The sequence below is a fragment of the Meleagris gallopavo genome, chromosome 15 (genome assembly GCF_905368555.1).
Source record: "Meleagris gallopavo chromosome 15, MGAL_WU_HG_1.1, whole genome shotgun sequence".
NCBI lineage: Eukaryota > Metazoa > Chordata > Aves > Galliformes > Phasianidae > Meleagris > Meleagris gallopavo.
Window position 1 is genome coordinate 1,399,232 of NC_139418.1, and position 22,145 is coordinate 1,421,376.

The window sequence follows — 22,145 nt, forward strand, 5'->3', positions numbered from 1 at the left end:
CTTGTAGAAGTGGAAGCATGCACTGATAATGCTGTCATAGTGAGTGAATCTTGCTGTGTACTCCCGGAGTTTCAGTCACTCTGAGTTACGACATGAAAGAGCAGCTCCTCAAAGACAGTGGTGTTCAAGGTGGATCGGGTGCTTGCTTCCTACAACAGCTTTTCTTCGGAGGTACTTTGTTACCATTGCTGGTTATAGCTCATAGAAACAAAACGAAACAGCTGGGAGAAGACAATCCGCAAGAACTCGCAGAATCTCCAAGAAGATGTCGGCTAATTCCTGTGCAGTGTATCTGTTCTTACCTGTGCTCACCTGTGCTCTGATGCGCAGCGTTTGTCTGGTAACGCGTTCCCCCGCCGGACGCTCCGCTTCCACGGCAGGGTCGAGCTGTCAGCTTCGTCTCTCCCGGTGCCCAGGGAGGAACAGCGCTGCCGCCTGGCGGGCAGCTGCCGTCAGCGCGGGGAGCGGAGCCTCGGACGGCTGCGGTGGCACCGCGGGGCCTCCGGGTGCCGCTGTTGGCCGCCGCCGCCGCCGCTTCCCGTCCCCGCCGGCTGCTCGCTCTCACGGCTCATCTCACAGCGGGCAGAAGAGACGCGGCGGCCGAGCCGGAGCCCGCATCGCTGCGTTCCGGCCGCTTCGGAGCTTGGGACGGACGGCGATCGGCTGGAAGCGCTGCGGGAGGAGGAAGGAGAGCGGCGAGCGCTGCTTCCAATGGCGGGCGGGCGGCGAGGGAGCCGCTGGAGAACGGGAGAGGGGCTGCTGCCCGCTTTGCTGTTGTGCTGCTGCTGCTGTCGGGCGGCGCCGGAGCGGCTCCGCTACGCTATTCCCGAGGAGCTGAGCAGCGGCTCGCTGGTGGGGCCGCTGGCGCGGGACCTGGGGCTGAGTCCGGCCGAGCTGCCGGCGCGTCAGCTGCGGCTCAGCTCGGAAAGGCGCTACTTCGCCGTGAACGGGGAGAACGGGAACCTGTACGTGAGCGAGAGGCTGGACCGGGAGGAGCTGTGCGGCGAGTCGGCGTCCTGTGCCGTCAGCTTCGAGGCGGTGGTGCAGAACCCGCTCAACGTCTTCCATGTCGAAGTGGCCATCCACGACGTTAACGACAACGCTCCGCGCTTCATGCGAGACAGCATCCAGCTGGAGATCAACGAGTTCACTCCTCCCGGTGCCCGCTTTGCCGTCGGGGTTGCCGAAGATCCGGACGTGGGCTCGAACTCGCTGCAGGGCTATGAGCTGGAGGACAACCAGTACTTTGCGCTGGAGGTGAAGCAAAGCGAGGAAGGCAGCAAGTTCGCGGAGCTGGTGCTGCGCCACGCTCTGGATCGAGAGCGCGAGCAAAGCCTGCGTCTGGTGCTAACGGCCCTGGACGGCGGCGATCCTCCCCGGAGCGGCACCGCCCAGCTCCTCATCAACGTCACCGACGCCAACGACAACGCTCCTGTGTTCGCGCAGGAGCGGTACCGGGTGAGCCTGCGCGAGAACGTGCCGCCGGGCTCCGTGGTGCTGCACATCTCGGCTACCGATGGCGATGAGGGCAGCAACGCCCGCATCACGTACGGCTTCGGAGAAATGCCGGCCAAAGTGCTGCAGAAGTTCGCGGTGAACGCCGAGAACGGGACGGTAACGCTGCGGGAGGCGCTGGATTTCGAGGACACGCGGAGCTACACGGTGCTGGTGGAGGCGCGGGACGGGGGCGGGCTGGTGGCTCACTGCAAGGTGCAGCTGGAGGTGCTGGACGTGAACGACAACGCGCCCGAGGTGACGCTGACGTCCGTGTCGAGCCCAGTGCCCGAGGACGCGCCGCCCGGCACCGTCGTGGCGCTGCTAAAAGTGCGGGACCGAGACTCCGGGGAGAACGGGCGGGTGCGGTGCGAGCTGTCAGGAGAGGCGCCGGTGCAGATCGTGGCATCTTCGGGCGGCTCCTACAAAGTGGTGACGGCGGGCGCCTTGGACCGGGAGCGGGCGTCCGAGCACCGGGTGACGGTGATCGCCACGGACGGGGGCAGCCCGGCGCTGTCGAGCCGCGCGGATCTGGTGCTGGAGGTGTCGGACGTGAACGACAACGCGCCGGTGTTCGAAGAGGCCGCCTACAGCGCCTACGTGCCCGAGAACAACGCGGCGGGAGAGCCGGTGCTGCGCGTGAGCGCGCGGGACGCGGACGCGGGCGCCAACGGGCGCGTGAGCTACGCGCTGGCGGGCGGCGGCGCGGACGCGGCGTTCGTGTCGGTGCGGGCGGAGACGGGCGAGCTGTACGCGCAGCGCTCCTTCGACTACGAGCGGTGCCGCGAGTTCGCCGTGGAGGTGCGGGCACGGGACGGCGGGACGCCGGCGCGCAGCGCGACGGCGACGGTGCGCGTCTTCGTGCTGGACCGCAACGACAACGCGCCGCGGGTGCTGTGGCCGGCGGCGGGCGGGGCGGAGGGCGGCGGCGCGGGCGCGGGGCCGTTCGAGGTGGTGCCGCGCTCGGCTGAGGCCGGCTACCTGGTGGCCAAGGTGGTGGCGGTGGACGCGGACGCGGGGCGCAACGCGTGGCTGTCGTACGAGCTGCTGCGAGCGCCAGAGCCGGCGCTGTTCCGCGTGGAGGCGCGCAGCGGCGAGGTGCGCACGGCGCGGGCCGTGTCGGAGCGGGACGCTGCCCGGCACAGGCTGGTGGCCGTGGTGAAGGACCACGGGCAGCCGGCGCTATCGGCCACGGCCACGCTGCACGTGGTGCTGGCCGAGAGCGTGCGGGACGCGCTGCCGGAGCTGGGAGAGCAGAACGCTGAGTCCGAGTTGGCTTCTGATCTAAACCTTATTCTCGTGGTAGCTCTCGCTTTGGTGTCCTCGCTATTCGTTTTCACGGTCATTTTGGTCGTGTTCTTTAAATGCCGACGGGCCAGGAGCCCCCCCATCTTTCTAACTTCTGATAAGGAACTCTACTCCAGCCTGGGTCCCAAAGCGCCCTTCAACTACTGCAGCAGCACGCTGCCCCTGCCCTATGCCTACGAGGTGTGCCTGGCCTCCGACTCGGGCCAGAAGGACTTCACGTTTCTCAAACCGGGGGCAGCAGCACTCTCTGACCTTCTTTTGGCTGGGGAAGCCGGTGCAGGTGGTCACTCTGAAAAGGACCCTCCCGATCCTGACAGCTCGTCACAGGTGAGCTGCTCTCTCATGTCCTTCTCTGCAGGTTTCTGCTGTTCTCTCCTTCCTCACTCGAGCTGTCTTGCTCTGTATGTGAGTTTCAGCGAATTGGGGTACTGGGGTGGGATACTGAGGAGGAGTGATGGCACAAAGGTCCAATTGGAATTCCCAATGGGTGAACTGTCTTCTTCAGTGACACATTTTACTGCTCCTTTTCTTCCAAATGGTGCTTTCAGGAGCTCTGAGGATGTCTCTGTCAATAGCCTGGTGTTCTGTCATGGTGAAGTTGATGTAATGTCTGTAGATCAGACAAAATGTGGAGATGGAAATGTTGCATCTTCAGTGCCCTTCTTGAGCAGGGACATATCTTGGCTGTACTCAGCTGATTACTGTCGGGAACAAGCTTTGAATTTAGCTCAAATGTACTAAACTTCTTATCAAATGTGATATGCATGTTAGATAAATTGCTCAGTAAGAGCTTAGACTTCAGAGTATTAGGAAAAGAGGCGGTGGCTGGAAGAAAAAAAAAGAGATTCGGAGCTTATTTCAGAGTTTATAAGTGAAGCGGCTGAAGACTATTTCAAGATTTAGCTTCAGAACGGCTGTGGATTTTCTTCTTTTTGGATTATATGTAAGAAGGAAAGGTAATTGGAATTTGCTCGTGTAAGGGCTCGTGAAACAAGAGCTCTGCTTTCAGCACTGTGAGCCCGCAGACCTGTCCAGGTGGAGGCGCTCCGGAGCACGGAAAGACAAAACCATTCGGACTTACGTGCGCGGTGCAGCTGCGGTGGGTAAAGCAGGACATTTTTCTTGAGAATCATCATGAATTCTGCTTCAGAATTCAATTCTTTTAAAGTAATGATGACTAACATTGGATTTTATTGACTTGAGGCGCGTGCTTTTGTCACGTTCTTGGGCTGGTGATAAGCACGTGCTGGTAGCGATACAATGACAATGATTCGTGACAATGACTTCTTAGGTAGGAAACTCAGCCGATTCTGTTTGATGTTGTTGACGCTGCTTATATTCCGTGCTCCTGGCTGCACCTCGGCGGTTAATAGAGGGCTGCGGGGTGAAAACGCCTACCCAGAGGCGATATCCCCGCCGGGTGTCGCGTCTCCCACGACGGTGAGAAGACTGTCGTCCCCGCTCACGTTAAGCTGCGGGATGGCAGACATTCAGCTACAGCTCTTCGGAGCGATTTATTCAGGATCCGTGCAGTTTCCATCAATGAACGGGCGTGGGCGCTAATTTCAAGTCCGACCGTTCGTTATCAGCTGTGGGAGGAGCTGCCGCAGCCCGATTTTCACAGGGCTCTTGGCGCTCCCGTTTCAAGCTCCTTTTTTTCTCTTTCTCATTCCAGTTTCGTGAGTGACAGCGTTTCAGCACTGTGATAGTTTGAATCCATTTGCGCGCTCGAAGCGTCGGAAAAAAATCACTGTAAAAGGAGGTGGTGCGATGACAGCAGGCAGGGAGCTCGGGAAACGGCTGCTCTCGGTGCCGGCAGCCGGGGGGCTCCACGTGGGACAGGGAAAGGTTGTTCCGAGTGCCGGGGTGGGGTGGGAGCTGTCTGCGTCGGGGGGAACCGGGCCGCGAGCTGGAAGGAGACGAGGAGGGAGGAAGTGCACAGCTGAGAGTGCTACGGCTTGTCCCCCTGGGACAGTGGTGGCGATGGGGAGAGGGGCCGGGGCGATGCTCCTGGTTTTGTCACTTGGTCCTCGACGCTGCTTTGATGGCACCCAGCGGTGTGCCGTCGGGACGCTGTGGGACAGTAGGAAAGGAGGCGGACTGCTGGAATGACCGGGATCCGCGAGGTCCCTAGGGCTGTTCGCTCTGTCTACACTCACACACCTCGTCACGCCCCCTCCACCGCCTCCTCTCGTTCTGCTGCTCGTCTCCAACGAGATACTTTTTTTCTCGGGACACACTCCTCTGTTTCCCAGCCTCCCTTTCTGGCCGCTTCCGCTCCATTAATTCGCACCGCCGGACTTTCCCCGTGCGTGGGGACGGGATGAGCGCTCATTGAGCCGGGCCTCCCGCGGGGGCGGGCGGGCAGCAGCTCTCGGAGCCCTGCGCTCCGTGCAGTTATTGGCCGGGACTCTATGTGCCGCTGTCGGCCAATGCTGGAGCGGGAGATCGGGCGGCCCGGCCCCGCTCGGAGCCGGGATGAGGCACTGAGAGGCTGAGAGCGAGCCGGCCAGTGAGTCAGAGCCGTGCCGCCGAGCGATGCCCGTCTCTCCGCCGCACGCCGCTTCCCGGAGCTCTGGGCAGCGGCATGAAGGGGCAAGCTGAGGATTTCTAGGGGAAGAGGCGGGGAGCGATGAAAGGCGTCGCTGCGAGGAGCCGCGGGGTGACGCCGGGGCAGTTACTGAGCCTCTGCCTCCTGCTCGCCGCTTCCTCCGGGGCTTCCGCCGCCATTCGCTATGCCATCCCCGAGGAGGCGCGGAGAGGATCGGCCGTGGGCAACGTGGCAGCCGACCTGGCGCTGGACCCGGCGCGGCTGTCGGGGCGACGGCCGCGGGTTGTGTCCGGCGGTAGTAAGAAGTACTTCGCGGTGGATGCGGCGAGCGGTTCGCTGCTAGTGAGCGAGCGGATAGACCGCGAGGAACTGTGCGGAGCGCTCTCTCCCTGCACACTCAGCTTTGAGATCGTGCTGGAGAAACCTCTGGAGCTGTACAGCGGCGCCGTGGAGATCCAAGACATCAATGACAACGACCCGGTTTTTCCCAGCAGCCAGGCGAGGCTGGAAATCAGCGAGTCGGTGGCGGCCGGGACGCGCTTCCCGCTAGAGAGCGCGCAAGATCCCGATGTGGGAATTAACTCTTTGCAGACCTATCAGCTCAGCGCCAACCCGCACTTCGTGCTGGACGTACAGACGAGGGTGGACGGAAGCAAGTACGCGGAACTGGTGCTAGAGAAGGAACTGGACAGGGAGGAGCAACGGGAGCTGCACTTGGTCTTGACGGCGCTGGATGGAGGCAGCCCGCCACGGTCGGCCCACGTGCAGATCCACATCGACGTGGTGGACTCCAACGACAATGCCCCAGTCTTCAACCAGTCCACCTATAAGGCGAGCGTGAGGGAGAACACGCCCAGCGGCACCCTGGTCACCAAGGTCAGCGCCTATGACCTGGATGATGGGCCCAATGGAGACATCGTCTACTCCTTCAGCAGCCACACGCCAGCCAAGGTACGAGAGCTCTTCGTTCTGGACTCGGATATTGGGGAGCTGAGGGTCAAGGGCCAGCTGGACTACGAGGAAACAAAGCTGTACGAGATATACTTACAGGCTAAAGATAAGGGTGCCGTTCCTGGCGTTGCCAACTGCAAAGTGCTGGTGGAAGTCGTGGATGTGAATGATAATGCTCCAGAGGTGACGGTGACTTCGGTGTACAGCCCTGTGCCTGAGGATGCAGCCCCGGGGACAGTCGTAGCTCTGCTGAGTGTAACAGACTTGGACTCTGGAGACAACGGTCTAGTGAACTGTTTTATTCCCCCTGGGATCCCATTCACGCTCAGTTCCTCCCTCAAAAATTACTACACGTTGAAAACTAAAGCAGCTCTGGACCGGGAAGAGGCATCCGAGTACAACATCACTGTCACAGCCAGGGACTCAGGTTCACCGCCCTTGTCTGCAGTAAAACACATCCTGGTACAGGTGTCAGACGTCAACGACAATGCACCCAAGTCTTCACAGGACTCCTATGATGTGTACGTGCCGGAGAACAACGTGCCAGGCATCTCTATACTTAACGTGAGCGCCACAGACCCAGACTTGGGGCGCAACGGCCATCTCTCCTATTCCCTCCTGCAGGGGGACACCACCGTGGGTCACCTCTTCTCCATCAACCGGGAGAGTGGTGCCCTCCATCTGCTGACCTCCCTGGACCATGAGGACCAGATGGAGTTCAGCATGATGGTGCAGGTCCACGATGGCGGCTCTCCGCCTCTTGCCACCAACCTGTCGGTCAATGTGTTTGTCACTGACCTGAATGACAATGCCCCCACTGTGCTGTACCCCCTCCCCAACTCCACATCCTCCTACACCGACGTGGTGGCACCAGGCACTCCTGTGGGCCACGTGGTCACCAAGGTGGTGGCGGTGGATGCGGATGCAGGATACAACGCCTGGATCTCCTACACCCTGCTGCAGGCCACCGATCCCACTCTCTTCTCAGTTGGGCTGCACAGTGGGGAGATCATCACAGCCCGTCAGCTCCGGGAGGACGAGGCTCCCCAGCACACCTTGGTCATCCTGCTGAAGGACCATGGGGAGCCTGCGCTGTCAGCCAGTGCCACCGTCTCCATCTCTGTGGCCGAGAGGGTCAAGGAAGCACTCACCGATCTCACCGATGTGACACCCCCGCATGACTCCAGGAGGCATATGACTTTCTATCTCATCTTGGCCGTCATTTTGGTCTCGGCCGCTTTCTTCATCACCATAGTGTCAGTTGGCATCTTCAAGTGCTACAAGTGGAGGCAATCGAAGGAGCTGTTCAACAGCTCCAGGAGCACCCTGTACAGGACACCAGGGCCCTTCCACCACGTTGATGCTGTGAGGGGTGGTTTCACACCACCCAACTTCTACCATCAGGTCTATCTCACCACGGACTCCCGGCAGAGTGATCTCCTGTGTAAAAAGCCCATCACTTCCAGTCCCCTGGGGAGCCGCCAGAACACCATGAGGAATGGTGAGCCAGGACTATACCACCAGATGGTGGGCACCGCCAGTCGGCTCCCCACGCCTGCTGAGGTAACGTAGCCCTTCCTTGGCATGTCCCAGTGCCAAGCTGATCCATGGCTCTTTTGTGCCATATGCCTATGGCAGCAGGTTGAGGTTGGGGGAAATCTCCAGTTGCGCCATGTTGTTAAAGAGCAGTTGGTTTCTTCGAAGCCAAATGAGCCATCCTGTGCACCGATGACATTTGCACTGTGGTGAGCAGGGTCAAGTTAATCTGTTTACTCCCAGCAGTAAACCTGTGTCTTTTGGATGCTGTTTCGGGTACGCCTTGCGTGGCTTAAGCCAGTGGAAGCTGAGATCAGCTGGCAACCACTTACAAATCTTCAGTAGGAATACTGTTGCTTGTGGAGTTTCCTTCCCTTTGCAAAATGAAAACTGAGTGCTTGCAGGTGCAGGTTGGAGCTGTGATCCCTCTGCAATGTGTCCCAGTATAGGACAGGCAAAGTGAGCTGGGAGCCACTGGCTGCTGGTGGAGCACCAGTGCATTGCATCCTACCGTAGCACACATAGCTGAGGGGCGATGCTGGTCCTGGCCCGTGGCTGTAGAGCAGTCTCTTCTCTCCTCGTCTCACTTGGTGTTTGATTCCTGATGGCTCTGGTTTTATTCCCATTTAAGTTCTGTGAGGATGTTCATCTCAGGTCAGTTCGGTGGGGGCACAGGCTGCCCTCAGGGTGCTGGATGCTGAGCCCATTGCCCATGTCTTCTATTACCACCCCTATCACAAACCCTACAAGATTTGTAATATGCTGTCTCACGGTGCTGTCTAACATCCTGGTTGAATAAATTGCAGGCAGGAACATGTTTGCGCATGCCAGGCTGCTCCCGTGCTTCATCCCTGGTGGGAATTGTGCAGCATAATTTGCAAGCTTTCAATTACAGGAACACTGCAGTCCTCAGAGGTGAGGCTGGGTGATGGATCCAGCAGAAAGGGGAATCTGGTGGGTTTCCAAGATGCTTGGTGCCGGTATCGTGTCCCCTCTGAGAGGTGTGAATGGGATCGGCTGGTTGCTTGGGGGCGGAAGGGAGTGTGATGCAGCGGAAGCCGTGCACAGGCACAGAGCTCTGTGTGCAGCTTCTCACTGCAGCTGAATCACAGGCAGAAGCAGAAATCTCCCAGAGCTATTTTATGTACTTTATTTATTTATTTATTTATTCTGTCTCGCGTCGCTTCTCATACTCAGCATTTCACATCTGCAGCAGGCAGGAACGGCTGCGGCAGCTGCTGGAGCAAGTGTTTCTCTGCCTTTGTGCGGGTTTTGTTACAGCTGGGGACAGAAATGTCCCCTCAAAGAAGGCTGGCAAGAAGCCTTGGGGATGGCGGGGGCGGGAGGTGTTGGGGGAGCAGCGAGCGGTTTGAGCCTGGGAATGGAAGGCAGTGATAACAGGCAGGTGGTGTACCCGAACTCTACATGTCCTCCTTCAGCCCCCCGGGGCTGTGTGAAACCAGCATCGGCTGGTGGATTTTCAGTCTTTGTGGTGAAAGATAGAGCCCGGTGCTGCTGACTATGTCAAGCCCACAGAGGCTTTACATTCCCAGGGCAGCAGCCAGCCCCAGCCTGATGCAGGGGAGATGGTGCTGCCGGTCCCTCCCCAGCTGCGTGCTGTCTGTGCAGGTCGTGTCTCGTGCCATGCCGGGTCCCTGCCCCGCTGTGACCCCTCTATGCCCCCATCCCAAACCCTGGCAGATGCCTCATGCCAGATGCTTGCTGCTTGCTCCCACCACCTGGACATCTATGAACAAATTCTCTCGTAAGGGGGGGCTTCACCGGACCCGTTTCTGTAGGAGCAGGGCCCCGTGTGGCACTGTCTGTCCCTCCGTGACGCTGCTGCGACACATCGCAGAGACCGGGTCACGGCGAATGGCACCGTCGGAAGCCCCCAGGGCGCATTAAGACCCACCGGGCAGCAGCCAGGGAATCTACCCGCAAGGCGTTTTCGTGACCTGGCCCTTTAAGAGCGCTTCTCCTCTCTCGGAGCGGGCAGTAGGCGGGACGTGGGCGGAGCTCTGCACCAATCACGAGTCGGGACAGCGCAGTCTCGGATTGATTGGCAGCAGAGCGGTGCCGCCCGTAGCACTGGAAATGGGCCGGGAGGGGCTGAGGAGGAGACGGGGGCAGGGACCGCGGCAGAGCCGAGCCGAACCGAGCCTTCCTTGACGGCGGCGATTCCGGGCACTGTCTCCATCCTCTCCCGTCCCTGAGGTCTACGGGGTGCCCGGACGGAGGGGACTGGCAGGGCCGAAGCTGCCCCGTCCCCCTCCCCCCACCAGGGCCTGGGGGCACATAGGGAGGTCTGTGTGCCCCGAGTGCACCCCCCAGTAGAGGCTGAGGCTGCTGCAGAGCTGTGCCTGCTGCAACGTGTGCATCACCTGGGCATCCCTCCCTGTGTAATGCCCGGTGCTGTGGTCCCATTCTGACCTGTGGGCTCATGGCTGGCACAGCCCTGGGTGCTGCCGAGCTTCACCTGTGCCAGGTGGGGACGAGGTGCCCAGGAAGGTGGCCATGGCAAACAGTTGGCCGCTGGCTCTGGTGGCTCAGGAAGCCCTCCCCATCGCGCCCACGGTGTTGGCAGCTCTTGGTGTGGGCCTTCCAGGCTGATGGTGGCACCGGTGGCAGCCCCACGGGGTCGGTCCCGAGGAGTGGGCATCAGATGGGCACAGCATTAACTAAAGGGGGAGATAGGATATGGGAGGGCAGCCCTGGCACCTTGGTCCTCAAACAAGCACTTTTTCATAGGGCATAAAAAGCCCTTTGGCCCGTGCTCGTTAAAGCTGCCCTTTGTGTGCGGGCACGATGTGAAGCCACCATTGTGGGAGCGGGAGGGAACAGGGAGGGTTTGTACCTCGCCGGCTTCCAGGACGTGCAGTTTCCCAGAGAACGGGAAGCGAGCTGCGGGAGCAAGTGAGTCAGGCTGGGCCCGGGGGTGGTGGGCCCCCACTTCCCGCAGCCCCCCGGGTCCCTCATTGGGTGCACGGGGACAGAGCTCTCGGCCAATTGGGTGCTGATCTGAAGCGGGGGATCTGCTCTCCCCCCAACCCCCCCGCGCTGGGGCTGTGATTCAGCTCCCCTCCCCCAGCCCACCCCCTCCGCTCGGATGCTGGCAGCCGAGCTGCAGCCTCCTACAGCCCCGGAGCTGCTTCCCGAGCTGGGGAACAGAGAGCCGGGGATTTTTAGCGGCTCCGCAAGGCTGGCTGTGTCCCGGGTCCGGTCTTGGGCCAGATGCGCGCGGACATGGAGAGCGTCAGCCTCCAGCGACCCGCCTGGAAATGGCAAGTACTGAGTTTGTTTTCGCTCTGCGGCTGGGGCTGGGTCTCTGGGCAGATCCGCTACTCGGTGCTCGAGGAGTCGGAGGTGGGGACCGCGGTGGGGAACGTGGCCCAGGACCTGGGCTTGAAGGTGGAGCAGCTGGCGGGCCGCAGGCTGCGCCTGGGCTCGGAGGAGAGCCGGCAGCACTTCGCCGTGCGCCTGGACAGCGGTGTCCTGGTGGTGAGCGAGCGGCTGGACCGGGAGCGCCTGTGCGGAGCCGCCTCCAGCTGCGTGCTGTCAGTGCAGGTGGTGGCAGAGAACCCCCTGCAGCTCTTCCGCCTCGAAGTGGAGATCCTGGATCTGAATGACAACTCCCCCAGCTTCCCCACAGCCCGCCGCAGCCTGCGCATCGCAGAGTCCGCCGCCGTGGCCACGCGCTTCCCCTTGGAGAGCGCGCAGGACCCCGATGTGGGCACCAATGCTGTGGGTTCCTACCGGCTGAACCCCAACTCCCACTTCTCTCTGGACGTCAAGCAGCTGCAGGATGGCAAACTCTTCCCGGAGCTGGTGCTGGAGCGCGCCTTGGACCGGGAAGAGCGGCCAGAACTGCAGCTGGTGCTGACAGCCGTGGATGGCGGCAGCCCGGCCCGCTCGGGCACAGCGCAGATAACGGTGCAGGTGCTGGACATCAATGACAACGCGCCCGCCTTTGACCGTGCCACGTACAAGGTACAAATCCCAGAAAACACACCTGTGGGAGCTCTGCTCCTCCAGCTCAATGCGTCAGATCCCGATGAGGGCCCCAATGGGGAAACGCAGTACTCTTTTGGGGTGCACACCTCCGAGGCTGTCCGGCGACTCTTTGCGCTGGACCCCCACAGCGGTGAGGTGAGGGTGAGCGGGGAGCTGGACTTTGAGGAATCGCCCTTCTACGAGATCCACGTGCGGGCCCGCGATAGGGGTGTGCCCGAAATGGAGGGGCACTGCGTGCTGCAGGTGGAGGTGGAGGATGCCAATGACAACCCCCCAGAGGTTCTGCTCACCTCTCTGCTGAATCCAGTGCCTGAAGACACCCCACCAGAGACTGTCGTGGGGCTTTTCAACGTGCGGGACCGAGACTCGGGGGCCAATGGGGATGTGAGCTTGGAAATCTCCCCCAGTGTGCCGTTCGCTGTCAGGTCCTTGCAGAACCACTTCTCACTGGTCACCCGGCAGAGCCTGGATAGAGAGACCACCTCGCAGTACGTGGTGCAGCTGATCGCCCAGGATGGTGGGTCCCCTGCTCTCACCACGAGCCTCACACTGCTCCTCAACGTATCCGACGTGAATGACAACCCACCACGCTTCCTGCAGCCCTCCTATGATGCTTTTGTCCCAGAGAACAGCCCGCCGGGCTCCTTGCTCTGCACCGTCTCAGCTTCAGACCCCGATGATGGAGACAATTCCCTTCTTGTTTATTCCATAGAGGGCCACGTGCAGGGTGCTCCTGCTTCTTCCTACGTCCACATCAACCCCAACGATGGCAACCTCTATGCTCAACGCACCTTTGACTTTGAGCTGCTGCAGGTTCTACCGATCTCAGTGGCTGTGCGGGATTCGGGGTCTCTCCCGCTCCACGCCAATGTCACTGTCTACATTTTTGTGCTGGACCAGAACGACCACTCCCCTACCATCCTGCACCCTGCTGGCAATGGTGATGTCCCCACACCGGAGAGGGTCCCGCTGTCTGCCCCACCAGGCTACCTGGTGACCAAGGTGACAGCAGTGGATGCAGATGCTGGGTACAATGCCTGGCTGTCGTACCGCCTGCTGCCCGAGTCCACCGAGCCCTCCTTGTTCCATGTGTCACAGTACACCGGGGAGGTGCGGACGGCCCGTGTCCTGCGGGACACTGATGTGGCGGTGCAGCAGCTCCTCATTTTGGTGGCAGACAACGGTGACCCACCACTCTCCACCACCGTCACCATCAGCGTGGCTCTGGAGGAGGAGGCCTTGGAGGAGAGCTACAAGCCCCGGGATTTCCTGGCCGGTGCCAAGGAGAAGCCGGACCTGACCCTCTACCTGATCATTGCACTGGCAGCTGTCAGCACGGTGGCACTTGCTACCGTCACCCTCCTTGCTGCCTGGTGTCTGCGGCGCCGAGGCCGTGCTGCCGCTTCTCCCCGCTGCTGCTGGGCCGCCGAATCGCCGTCCCGGGACTTCTTCAATCATTCCAGCCCCAAGCTGCAGCTCTGCTCCGACGGCACCCTTAAGTACATGGAGGTCACCCTACGGCCCAGCGACGCCCAGTCCCAGTGTTACAGCACCTGCTTCTCTCCCGACTCCGACCGCAGCGACTTCACCTTCCTGCGTCCCTGCCCGCCCCCGGGCATCCTCCCGAGGGAACCCGGGGCTTTCCTCTCCGCCGCCGGTACCCTGCGGGACGCCGGCCAGGTGAGCGCCGGGGGAAGGCGGGGCCGGGCTGGGGCCGCACGGTGCCGACCCCCGGCTCCTCCCCCGCGGGGCGCTGAGGGGCGGGGGGGGTCGCCTTTGTCCTCCCGGCCCGACGTGGGGAGCTCGGGGTGGGGATGTGGGGGGAGGGGGCTGCGCGAGCCCACCGTCGCTCGGGGCAGCGCGGCAGGTTCGCGCCGCGCCGCAACCATTGAGCGCCGCGATTGGTGCCGGTGTTGCTGTCCTGAGAAGGAGAGCGGCGATTGGATGAGCGGCGCGGAACACGGAGCCAATGGAGGGGCGGCTGCGCCGCGCCCCCCCCGTCGAGCCGCGGCCGCCCCAAACAATGAATGGGAGCGGTGAGCGCTGAGCGCGGCCCCGCAGCGCGGGCGGCCTCCTCCGAGGGCATCGCTCCCCGGGCGCCGGCAAGGATGCTGAGGGCAGGAAAGGCGGGCTGGTCCCTGGGGCTGCCGCGTGTCTTCTCCTTCTGCTTGTTCCTGCATAGCTCCTCTGCCCAGATTCGCTACAGCATCCCGGAGGAGCTCACCCGGGGCGCCTTCGTGGGCAATATTGCAAAGGACCTGGGCACCGATGTGGGGAAACTGGCGGCGGCCAATCTGCAGGTACTGTCCGATTCGGATTCCCAGTACTTCTCCGTCAATGTGAACACCGGGGTGATAATGGTGAGCGAGCGGATAGACCGGGAGCAGCTCTGCGGGCAGAACCCCCGCTGCTTCCTCCACCTGAAACTTGCCATCGAGAACCCGGTGGAGTTTTACCGCATTGAGGTGGAGATCCTGGATATCAATGATAACTCCCCGGAGTTCCCCAGTGACGAGGTGTCCTTGCGCATCTACGAGCTGGCATCCCTGGGTGCCCGCTTCCCCATCCAGCCTGCCCAGGACCCCGATGTGGGCACCAACACCCTGCAGACCTATCACCTGAGTGCCAACGAGAACTTCAACCTCAATGTGAAAGCACGCACGGATGGTGGGAAGTTCCCTGAGTTGGTGCTGGAGAGGGCCCTGGACCGGGAACACAGAGCCTTCCACCACCTCGTCCTGACCGCTGAGGATGGGGGCTCTCCTCCCAAGTCCAGCAAGACACACATCACTATTCAGGTTCTTGATGCCAATGACAACCACCCAGTCTTTGACAGACCGTCTTATGGAGCTCGCTTGGTGGAGAACTCGCCACTTGGCACCCTTGTAGTGAAGCTAAATGCCACCGACGTGGATGAAGGGCCCAACGGGGACATCCGCTACTCCCTCAGCAGCCACAATTCGGATGCCTTACGCCAGATCTTTGCCATCGATGAGCAAACTGGAGAGATCCGTGTGCAGGGCAACTTGGACTTTGAGGAGGCGACGGTGTATGAGATTGAAGTGGAGGCCAAGGACATGGGATCACCCACGATGGAGGAGCACTGCAGCGTGGTGGTGGAGGTCACTGATGTGAATGACAATGCTCCTGAGGTCATTCTGACCTCCTTCTCCAGCTCCCTGAGCGAGGATGCGCTGCCGGGCACAGTGGTGGCCGTCATACACGTCAAGGACAGGGATTCTGGGGACCAGGGCAAGGTCCAATGTCATGTGTCTCCAGACCTTCCCTTCCAGCTGCGCAAAGACTACGAGCACCAGTACTCGCTGCTCACCAGAACCCGCTTGGACCGGGAGCACGTTGCCTACTACAACGTCACCATCTCGGCCTCAGATCTGGGCAGCCCTCCACTCTCCCGCCACACCATCCTGCCCATCACCCTGGTGGATGTCAATGACAATGCGCCCCAGTTTGAGCAAGCATCCTATGAGGTGCTGGTGGCAGAAAACAACCCAGTGGGCAGCGTGCTGGTTACTGTCTCTGCTGTCGACCCAGACTCGGAGCAGAACTCCCGCCTTTCCTACTCCATCCTGCAAGCTGGTGGGACAGAGCCAGGCCTGGATCCGACTCGCTACCTCTCCATACACCCTACAAGTGGCCAAATCTCCGCCAAACTTCCCTTTGACTATGAGCAAACCACCTATCTCCAATTCCACGTAGAGGTCTCTGACGGTGGCTCCCCAGCCCTGAGGAACAGGACGCTGGTTCACGTGTTTATTGCAGACCAAAACGACAATGCCCCGCGGGTGCATTTTCCCAGGGCTGGGGAGGATTCCGCCACCCAGTTACGCATCTCCCCCTCCACCGCCCCTCTTGCTCTCATCACCAAGGTGGTGGCCATAGACGCGGACTCGGGGCGCAACGCCTGGCTCTCCTACCATCTCATGGAAGCCACCGAGCCGGGACTTTTCAGTGTGGCCCTACGCTCCGGGGAGATCCGAACCACCCGGGCCCTGCAGGAGACGGATGCTTCTGCACATGAACTGGTGGTGGTGGTGCGGGATGCCGGGGAGCCACCGCTTTCCACAGCCGTCACGCTGGTCGTGTTGGTGGAGGAGAGGGGCCCCGAGGCCCTGCTAGGCTCTGAGGCTCAGGCTGCAGATGGTGGGGGCTTGCCCACCATCACCATTTATCTGATTGCTTCACTGGTGCTCATCTCCAGCGTCTCGCTGGTGGGACTGGCAGTGCTGGGTGTGCGGTGCGTACGGCGGGGCTCTGCACCTGCTGTCCAGGGCTGCAGTGTGAAGAGCATGGACACGCTTCAGCCCCCGCCCAGCCACATCTTTGGGCACTTGCACTACGAGCCCAAGCAAGGGGACACGGTGATGGGCGTCCAGGTGACGGCCACGGCTCCCCCAGCCCCGCGCTACCGCTCCTGCTTCTCACCCGTCTCTGACATCAGCGAATTCATGTTTGTGAAACCCTCCGTGGGCACAGCCGGTGCGAAACCGTCGGCGCCCAGCGAGGTGAGCTCGGGAGCGGGCGGTCCCGGTCCCCGGCCGCCTTTGGGGAGGGGGTGCCGGCCGGAGCCTGCCCGCCGCTGCCGGGAGTCCCCGGTTCCCGGTGTCGGGGATCCCCGGCGCCCGCCCGGCGCTGCGGAGGCGGAGTGGCGGCTGTGGGAACGGGGGGGCTGCGCCGTGCGTATTTTGAGGAAGGCGGTGGAGGAGGGAGAGAGGAGGGAGGAGGAGGAGGAGGTGGAGGAGGAGGAGGGGGCTGTTGAGAGACGTAGAATTGTCACTCGGTCCATCCCCTTCGCTCGCCGACTTTGTGCGCTTTCGGTGTGCCGGGGAGCCGCTCGGCCGGGCTGCCCCCCCGTCCCTTCCCTCCCTCCCTTCCTTCCTTCATTCTTCCTTCCCGGTCCCGTTCCCGAGGCTCCGGCGGCAGCTTCGTCCCGGCGCGGCGCGCTCGGATCGGGGCGCAGGGCTCTCCGGTGCGGCGGCGGAGGCGGCTCCGGGGCGGGCGGCGGGGGGAGCCTGCTGGGAGCCGCTTCCTCTCCGCTCGCACAGCCGGCTCGGCATGCTGAGGGACCGAGCTTCACCGTGGCAGCTCCCGCTGCTACTCGCAGCCCTTTCCAGCCTGCAGCCGCCTGGCAGCGCCCAGCTCCGTTACTCCGTACCCGAGGACCGGGAGCCGGGCACTCCGGTGGGCGACGTGGCCAAGGATTTGGGGGTGGAGGTGCGGAGCCTGGCAGCCCGCAATCTGCGCCTGGTGAGCGAGTCTGAGCAGCGGCACTTCCAGTTGGACCTGGCAGCAGGTGTGCTGCTCCTCGACAGGAGGCTGGACCGCGAGACATTGTGCGGGCAGAGCCCCGCCTGCTCTCTGCACCTCCAGCTCGTCATGGAGAATCCCCTCCAACTCCACCGTGTCGAGGTGGACGTCCTCGACGTGAACGACAACGCGCCGCAGTTCCCCAAGCCGGAGGTGGTCTTGGAGATCACAGAGGTGGCCAACCCCGGGACTCGGCTGCCGTTGGAGGTGGCAGAAGACCCAGATATGGGCTCCAACTCCATCTCCACCTATGAGCTCAGCCCCAGTGAGCATTTTGGCCTGAGCATCAACGTGAGAGGAGATGGGGTCAAAATGCCTGAGATTGTTCTCAAAAAAGCGCTGGATAGAGAGAAGTTGGCTGTTCATCACCTAACCCTAACAGCACTGGACGGAGGGAATCCGGTGAAATCTGGCACTGCCAAAGTCACCATCCATGTCCTGGATGCAAACGACAACCCTCCCGTTTGTGACCCACCTGTATCCAAGGTGTATCTGGAGGAGAATGTGCCAGTGGGCACTCTGGTCACCAAGCTGAATGTCACCGACCTGGATGAAGGCCCCAATGGGGACGTGGAGTATTCTTTCAAAACTAGCAATAATGCACCTGGTAAATTCACCAACCTGTTTGGTTTAGATTCCCGGACAGGGGAGATCAGAACCAAAGCCCCTTTGGATTACGAGGAATCTAGTGCTTATGAAATTGCAGTTCGAGCCCGGGACAAAGGATCCCCTGCCATGGAAGGACACTGTCATCTGCGGGTGGAATTAATTGATATCAATGATAACAGCCCTGAGATCGTGCTGACTTCTCTCTCCAGTCCTGTGCTGGAGGATGCGACCCCAGGAACGGTGATTGCCCTCATTGGTGTAAAGGACAGTGATTCTGGGGACAACGGGCATGTCCGTCTGCAGATAGCCAAAGAGCTCCCATTTAAGCTGGTGTCATCTTTCAAAGAGCACTTCTCACTGGTCACGAATGGTCCCCTTGATCGGGAGAAGGCCAGTGGGTACAACATCACTGTGAGGGCTACAGATTCAGGATCACCACCAAGGGCCACACAAAAAACTTTCTATCTCCAAATCGCTGACGTGAATGATAACGCACCGAACTTCTCCACCCCTTTTGATACAGCTCATGTGCTGGAAAACTCTCTCCCTGGAACTTCTGTCTTTTCAGTGTCTGCATCTGATCCTGATGAGGGTAGTAACGCCAAGCTGACTTACTCCATCCTGGATAATGGGATGCAGGACATACCCATCTCAACCTACTTCCGCATAGATCCGGACAACGGCACCATCTACACTGTGAGGGCTCTGGACTACGAGCAGGACAAGGTCTTCCAGGTGCCTGTGGAGGTGAAGGACTCTGGCTCTCCTGCCCTGAGCAGCACTGCAGTTGTCCACGTCTTTGTCATGGATCAGAACGACAATGCCCCCACCATCGTCTACCCATCTGTCCCTACGGGTTCTGCCTTCCACCAAACCATCCCACCCTTGGTAGAACCTGGCTACCTAGTCACCAAAATCGTGGCTGTGGATGCCGATAGCGGCCATAATGCCTGGCTGTCCTATCAGCTGGAGGATACGGCCGAGGCGCTGCCGTTCCAGGTGGAACATCGCACCGGGGAGGTGCGTGTTGCAGCGGCTCTGGGCGAGTCGCCGTCTCCCCACCGCCTGGTGGTCCTGGTGCAGGACAACGGGACGCCATCCCTCTCGGCCTCAGTGGTGATTGTCATTTCTCCAGAGGAAGATGGCGTGCAGGACTTTTCCAAGTCCTCCGACTTGCCTCAATCATCTCCCAAGGACAACAACTTAACGCTGTACCTCATCATCTCTTTGGTGTCCATTTCCCTCGTGTCGTGTGTGGTGTTCGCCGTGGCGGTTGCCCGCTGTCTCAGAATGGGCTCTGCTGGCTGGGCTCTCGTGGGCTGCTGTCGAGGGTCTGCCCGCAAGCCCACCTCCCATTTCCATGGGCAGCTGAAGCCAGATGGCTTCATCAAATACCTGGACGTGGGCAGAGCGGGGCTGGGCTCCCAGGCACAGAATTACACCTCCTGTTTCTCCCCAATGTCTGAGCAGAGTGATTTCCTCTTTGTAAAACCCTTCAGCCACTCTAGCACTGCGGAGACCGTGGCTGCCTACGAGCAGGTGACCAGCACTTTAGCGAGTCCCTGCGATGGGGTAAGAGATGGGGGTTCTCGCTGCTGCTGCATGAGGTGGCTGTGGGGGATGTTTGTGATGGTCTCCCCCACGAGGTGGCAGGGAAGGGGGTTGGCTGTGCTGGGTGGAGGTGGGGAATGGGATGGCCATCAGCATACAACGAAAGCCTGCGTGTTTGTGGAACTGGGAGCTTCCTCTTGGCCCCGTTCGGACTTTCTGAAGTGATTCTTGCAGTGGGAACACGGGGTTTGGGGTGTTAAACTTCTCGTCTCTGTTTAACCCCTTTATGCTGTACGGAAAGAGAGGAGGAGAAGACCTCAAAAGCAGGTCACCTGGGTGTTCCTTTTGCTCTGTTTTAGGAATGTGTTGGGATTTTTCTCACTCTTTGGCTCTCAGATATTATTAATTCCTGGTTGTGCCATGGCAAAGGACTGCTTTCTAGCTTGGTAGTTTTGAGCAAGAGGCTGAATTCTCTGTTCAGCACTGAAAGTAGTGCATTTCTGCGAAGATCTTGGTAACCTTACGTGCCCTTGGGCTCACAGAGACCTGAGCGGCGGGCGTGCTGTAAAAGCTTCAGCCACTTGCCTTGGGATATCCAAACCCAGATGGAAGTGGCTGCATTTAACTGCAGCTTTTTTAACTTCGGGATATAAAAAGTAAAGTCACTTTGTGTCGTAAACTAGCCTGCCCTAAATTTGAATGTGGTAATTGCAATAGGGATTGGAAAAAATAGATTGGGACGGGCTTATCTGATGGGCAGTCGTGTGGCAGTGTGTGTGCAAAGCTACGTGGATCTGCAGTCTGGAGGGTGAGTGTGCAAGTGGTGTGATTTGTATGCAGCAGGGATGGAGTGGAGCTCTTATTCTAAGGGGACTCAGTAATTTATTCTAATGTATTCCTTCATGAGAATCATCAAAGCTGTGGCGAAATTAGTCAAATCACATCTGCAAAATAAAAATCTAGGTCAGCTGTACCCGTTTCTCTTCGCCTTAGTAATTGCAAGTACAAGCAGAATAATCCTATAAAGCTGGTGTTCCGTGGTGCAGACCAGGAGCTGCTCCTTCCTGAGGTAACCAGGAGAAACGTCGTCCTTCCCAGGTAGTGTGTCGTCATTCCAGAGTTAATGAAGAGCTTATGATATTCGGAAGTTGTGCATCTTGCAGACAGCTCAGCTATGGATGCTGTGCACAAAGGCGTGATGCACACAGCCTGCTCTGCATCCATCCTCAGCTACAGAATGCCCATTGTCTGATGGGGAAATGACAGGGGCAGAAAGCAACACGAGGTTTGCTAAGCTGCTGGGTCTGAAGTTTGCTGTGCTTCTTGAACAAAGAATGCTTTTCTTTCTTTCCTCTCTGCTGTCGGACGTTCATTCTTTCCTCTGCAAACAGAAAAATATTGTAATGCACTGTGACCACAGCGTCTAGGAAAGTCATTCAAATACAAAGTGTGACACGCGGGCTCAGGCAGGCCTTGCTAAGGACAGAAGGACAGGTTAGGAAGGTCTGTCACCACCTTACCTCCCATTGAAAGCATCTTTCTCGGTATCAATTAACAGTGCCACCCCCACCCCCCCGAGCTCGTTGCTTTAGTGCCATCTCTCCTGCTGGAGCAATGCCCTTATCAGTTTATTTCATGCTTCATTTCTTTCACAGCCTGGTTTCCTGAGCTGCTTTGGAAGATTATTCACTGAATGGTTTTTGTCACGCTTTTTGGTATTCATGCTGGTCCAGAAATACTCAGAAGAAAGGGAAGGAGTGGGGGTGGGGGAGCTTCTTTTTTCTATTGTTCCAATAGATCTGCTTCACTTGGAAAGAATACACCGATATCCCAGGCTGAAGTAATCCAGGATTGGTTTGCAGGTGAGAATGGAGGTATTAAAACTCTTTTCTATTTCCTCTGCAGCAAGCTCAGCCTAACCCGGACTGGCGCTTCTCTCAGACCCAGAGACCTGGAACAAGTGGGTGAGTGCTCCTTTCTCTGTGTGTGTATCTGGTGAAGGCTTTGTTCCTTTACATACTGCTCTCAGTGTGGGAAGTCCTGGTGGTGGAAGCTCTGTGGATGGAGTTTCCCTGTTCTGGGTAGATCTGCCACAGAGCCAGAACCAGGGGTGTTTCTGTGCCAGATCTGTGTGATGATGGCGTGAGAGCTCGTTGTAAATAGCTTTGGTGTCTGTGGCTCAGGTAGGACAGTTAGGAACTGGAGAGGGCGATGGAGCTGTGAAAGGGTTAAAGGGTTGGAGAATATGCTTCACTTGGTGTTGTTATCTAAAGCAGATTCTGAGCATTTGGTTGAGATTTATGCAGGTTCTGAGTGCAATATTGTGGTTCCTCCCCCTGCTTGGATGCCACTGGGGACTGCTGTGAGTCCCTTTATCTGCTTTGCCATGAGGACCCCATGGCAGTCAGAAGTTGTGTGGGGGTGGCTGTCCCCAAAGGGCCCCACTGGAGGAGTGTGTCCTAGCCCATCCAATGGGTCTCAGCAGCAGCAGGTCCCTCACTGAGTGCTGTGTCGTGTGTTTTCTGTTCTGGAGTTGGGCTGGGGCTGAGATCTCTGGACCCAGCTCCAATTTTGGGGAGCTTGGAGCCCTTCCTGTGTTCCTTGGGAAGTGATGTGTTGCTTTGTTTGGGTGAGAGGCCATCCCACTGGCACTGGGCAATTGGGCAGAGGGGGACTAAGGGAAATAGAATTAGATCTCAGGAGTCAGGAGACTCACAGGAAGGGCCCCTGAGGTCAGGTGTAGCTTTCAAAACTGTGGCTGAGATTTCACCCATTTGTGCATAATGTCAAAAAAAAAAAAAAGGAG

The 22,145-nt window shown here is 59.5% G+C and overlaps 1 protein-coding gene across 7 annotated transcripts in view; it reads left to right on the forward strand.

The window, feature by feature from the left end:
- LOC100544252 (protocadherin gamma-C5) overlaps window positions 1-22,145 on the forward strand; it is a 194,703-nt gene that overhangs the window by 157,869 nt on the left and 14,689 nt on the right. For 2 of the 7 annotated variants that reach the window (XM_085236619.1, XM_085236618.1), the window contains exon 2: window positions 21,245-21,303. In XM_085236619.1, the coding sequence (XP_085092745.1) occupies window positions 21,245-21,303 (59 nt within the window). Of the gene's footprint in view, window positions 1-5,127; window positions 7,868-10,840; window positions 13,535-13,655; window positions 16,378-16,604; window positions 19,361-21,244; window positions 21,304-22,145 lie in introns of those variants that run through there. The other 5 variants (XM_019620282.3, XM_085236620.1, XM_019620280.3 and 2 more) reach the window with 5 other exon arrangements.